Source organism: Coffea eugenioides, chromosome 10 (assembly GCF_003713205.1).
Source record: "Coffea eugenioides isolate CCC68of chromosome 10, Ceug_1.0, whole genome shotgun sequence".
NCBI lineage: Eukaryota > Viridiplantae > Streptophyta > Magnoliopsida > Gentianales > Rubiaceae > Coffea > Coffea eugenioides.
The window spans coordinates 30,289,366-30,293,667 of NC_040044.1; the positions used below are offsets into that span (position 1 = coordinate 30,289,366).

General features: G+C 31.4%; 1 protein-coding gene across 1 annotated transcript; it reads right to left on the reverse strand.

Moving 5' to 3' along the window:
* Positions 1-1,049: 1,049 nt before the first annotated feature.
* LOC113750642 (nuclear transcription factor Y subunit B-9-like) lies at positions 1,050-1,619 on the reverse strand. Its single transcript, XM_027294598.1, has one exon. The coding sequence runs from the start codon at positions 1,617-1,619 to the stop codon at positions 1,050-1,052; it is 570 nt and encodes a 189-aa protein (XP_027150399.1).
* Positions 1,620-4,302: the final 2,683 nt, after the last annotated feature.

Consider the following 4,302-nt stretch of genomic DNA (forward strand, 5'->3'; position numbering starts at 1 on the left):
AGAGGCTGAATAATTGTCTGCTAAAGAATGCAAACATTTTAAACATCACATTTACATATTTAATTAATAAATGTATAGACAACTAGAAAAGCTCATAAATATTTATTTGTCAATATTGCATAATATATTCCTTGATATTATTGATTTGACCTATCATTATGATTTCATGTAATGAAAAAATTATTAATTTGATCATTACACTTTTTTTTACAAAATAAGTATTAGTTTGACTTTGCTTACTTCTTGAATCTTGAATCTAACAGTTTTGATAAAATATTAAAAATTTGATCGATTTCTCATTACTAGTGTAATGGGAAACTTCAGTTTGTCGCTTGAGATTTCAATGAATCTTTATTTTTTTCCCAAGTATTTCGCACACCAAACACATTTACAACCTCTAAAATTACTGTTATTATAAACTCAACTTAAAAAGAACAAAATACCTCATTGTAAAATAGAAGAATATATTTGAATATGTATTTTGTACTTTAAAATGGTATTAGTATATTATCTTCATACTTTTTTTCTTTTTTTTAAAAGAAATCCCCATCCTGGGGAGGGGGCGGAGACCTCCCCCTATTTATTAATAAAAAACCAAGGTACAACTGGAAATTAATTAGTGATATCGCTTGTTGTTTGTTTAACTCAAATCAAGTACTATAACTTTTTTTTTATATGGCCCATAATCATGCGAAATACAATTTAACTTATAAATCAAAATTATATGTTGAAATGAGATAATACACATTTAAGATAAGTATGCCAATTACTATATTTAAAAAATTCAAAAAATAAGATACACCATATTTTCAATACTCAAAGATCATAGTATCTCACGTCTTAGAGTAACAACAATAATAACTTACCAAGTAAGAGAATATAAACTTAGTTTTAATATTCAAACATCATAATGTCTCACGTCCAGCAGCAACAACAATAATAACAATACAATAAATAACAAGAACAACATGGCACTTATGGTAGTGTCTTGACAATGTGGCATACACAACACACATAGCAAAAGTTACAGTCTTACTGCCCATCAAGGCCTAGACCATGAGGATGAGACCCATGTGGAAGAGTAGGCCCTGGATGAAAATCATGGGAAAAAATGCCGTTGGAAACTCAGCATTTGACGAAGGCCCAACAACGTCAAAGCCATCGCCATGACTAGCACCAGGAGAATTTTGAAAGTAGAATTCCTTGCTCATTAGGGTTGGATTAAAGAATGCTTGCTCATCAGCACCAACTTGAAAAGTTGAATTAATTGGAGGTAAAGGAGATGGTGCAGGAGCAAGCATGGAAGGATGGCCTTGTGTGTGCACATTCGGAAAAATAGTCGTGTGCCTCTCAAAATCATCGCCATGCATGGTATTTTGACCAGCTTCATTTTGGCGATATCGCTCTAAGTAAAGAGTGATAGCACTAACGTAATTATCAAATCCAAGATTTGCATGAGCATATGTAAGATCCTTAGCAGTGATCGTCTTGCAGTGCTCGCTGTGATAGCGTTCATTTGCTTCCATAGTGATAAAGTTAATGTCCTTCAAAACACATTCTTCAATGGTAGATTTAGCCTCCTTGAATACCCTTGCATTGGGCAGGAAGATATGCCTCATGATGCGACAGATGTTGGTTATTGTAAACAAATGCTCAGGATCCTACCTTGGGTGTGGCATTGGCATCCTGACATTGTTGTTGTTGCTGACATGAGCACTACTGGGGTTTCTAGTCACATTATTTGTAGCATCTCCAGGTTCTCGCATCACCAAAGCTGAAATTAATATAAAAGACATGTGTAATGAAAAATATCTTTTAACTATCTGCCCTCTGTCTATTTGTTTACTCCCTATACAACTAAAAGTCTTTAATTAATTCAATCTTATTAACTTTTTTCTTTTATTTTTAATTTTTTTTGTTTTATGTATCGATATATTCATTGATACAGATACAGTATATATCAAATATTGGCATGAAATATGATAACTATATGTTTTAAATAATCCAACAACTATAAAGCTATTATGTATCATGTGAATGCATCAAACATCTCAATGCCCAGACTTCTTTTACAAATGTACTGGAATTAGTAACATGCATCATGCATTATTCTTGTGAAAGATTACAAAACAAACTTCAAAAAAATTATCTCATTTGTTTTTCATGCCAATTGTCCATTACTGTAAAACAAAGGAGCAATGAGTGGCTATGAATTGTAACGGATGCCTTGGATTTAGAGTTTGAAACTGAACACGGAATCTTCCAGAAGTGAAGTACTAAGGCAAATCCAAGATTGCGTTCAATGTGACTACTAGAAGATGATAATTTTTTACAAAATGCAAAGCATGATATTGGTCTCTTAAGTGAGTAAGTGAAGCTTACAAGTGTATCCCCTTCTAGAGCTTGAAAACAGGCTTCTTTTTTAGAGTGCATGTGCTATAATGATGTTTAGAATTTTTTTTGGTGGAGAGGGATGAAACTTGAGAATACAGGAGGAGGTAGGAGATTTGAAACGAAGATCTCTAATTTTCGGAGCCTCGACCTTGGCCAAATGATATTTAGAAGTTAAAAAGCAAGTTAACACATATCAATTTAGCACTGTAATGTGTTATAGTTTCTTTCAACTCTATGAGATTATGGCTTTCATGGAATCAATGACCTAAATAAGACAAACACTGGAGAATGATCTGCTTTTGTATGTATTTAGGTTTAGGGCCAAACCCTTATTCAATTAATTAATATTAACAACTAAAATATTATCGTATGGAATAGTTGAGATATGTTTCCTTAAGATAATACACAATAAAGTTGAATTCTTAATTGAAACAATAACAAAAATGATCATCCTTCTTTATCTATTAATGAAAATCGAATTAGTTCCTCTTTACACGTGGCAAAAATTGATATACTCCACTATTCACAGAGGTATAGATGATTTATATTTCAGATAAACGGTTGGTGATTGGCTAAAAAGGTATATTATTGTTGCAACTAATTTGGAAAGATAAGATTTATATTTAATGTGAACATGAGTAAATATTCATATTTTCTTTTAATGCATCCATAATTAAAAAATCAAAATTTTGAAGAGTAGAAAAAATTACATTTTTTAAAAGGTTAATAATTTGCTATTTAAAATACATTTCCAATAATAATTATATATTTTTTAAATGCCTAAAAAAGCAATGAGTCTATTTTTTCTTGGATGCCTGAAAAGAATAATTATATTTTTCTTAAATTCCTAAAAACTTATTTTTAATGCCTAAACAAAGGTTTTTTTAAAACTTTTTCTTACAAGAATTAGAAGTTTTATCAAGAATACAATTAAAGTTACTTAAATCTATAAAAGAATATTTAAAATATTTTCCAAAAACTCTGCGTCCTCATCAGATCTATCTCTAAATAGTATAAAGTAGCCAAAAAGATTTCCCTAAATTGAAAGGGATTAAAAAAATCAATCAAAAAAGGATTGAAAAGATAATGATAATAGCAAATAAAAAATAACTATTCTAGCTACATTTATCCGTAGTCAAAACTTAATTAAATAAATAAGATTTGGAGAGATAGGCTCTCTTATCTATTTTTGGACAACTTCATGTCCTAAAATTTATCCCTGAACATTTTAAGTGCCGCACACAAAGTCAAAGAAGAAACATATCAATTTTTATATGCATATATCAACACAAAAGCACATAAAAGGAGTAGCTATCAACTTAAGATGGAAAGAAAATTTACCAGAATGTAGATAAACAATGAAATCTAAAAGATCCACCAAAATTAATTGCCATTAGAATGAATGATATTTGTCTAAGAATAAATATTGCTCGCATATATACAGCATGTAAAAAAAAAAGGAAGGAATGGTTTAATAATGGTAGGAAATAGACAGTTTTTTAATTTTCTCTCTCTACAACTGATTCTCTCTGCATTTTCAGCATTCTTCATCTGAAGCACTAATAAATAAAATTAGTTTGTACTAGTGAACATAAGGGTTCATGGCTGCCCTTCAGCGGTCGGCTGAGGGGCAAGGGATGTCTCCTACAGAAAATAATCTTTTTCTCAACTCTTCACACAACCGGCGACATCTCCAATCCAGATTAGGCAGGCATTTGTTTACAAGGGAGAAGCTGCAGTCGTTTTTTCAAGAGCATATGCGGATAGACTTGCGACACCGTTTCGATGGGCTTTGGTTGGAAAATTCTCTCATGGGCAACCTCCATTGGAAAATATTCAAAAATTTTTGGCCTCATTAGACCTGAAAGACCAAGTTTCCATTGGATTGATGGAAAATAGGCATGTTCT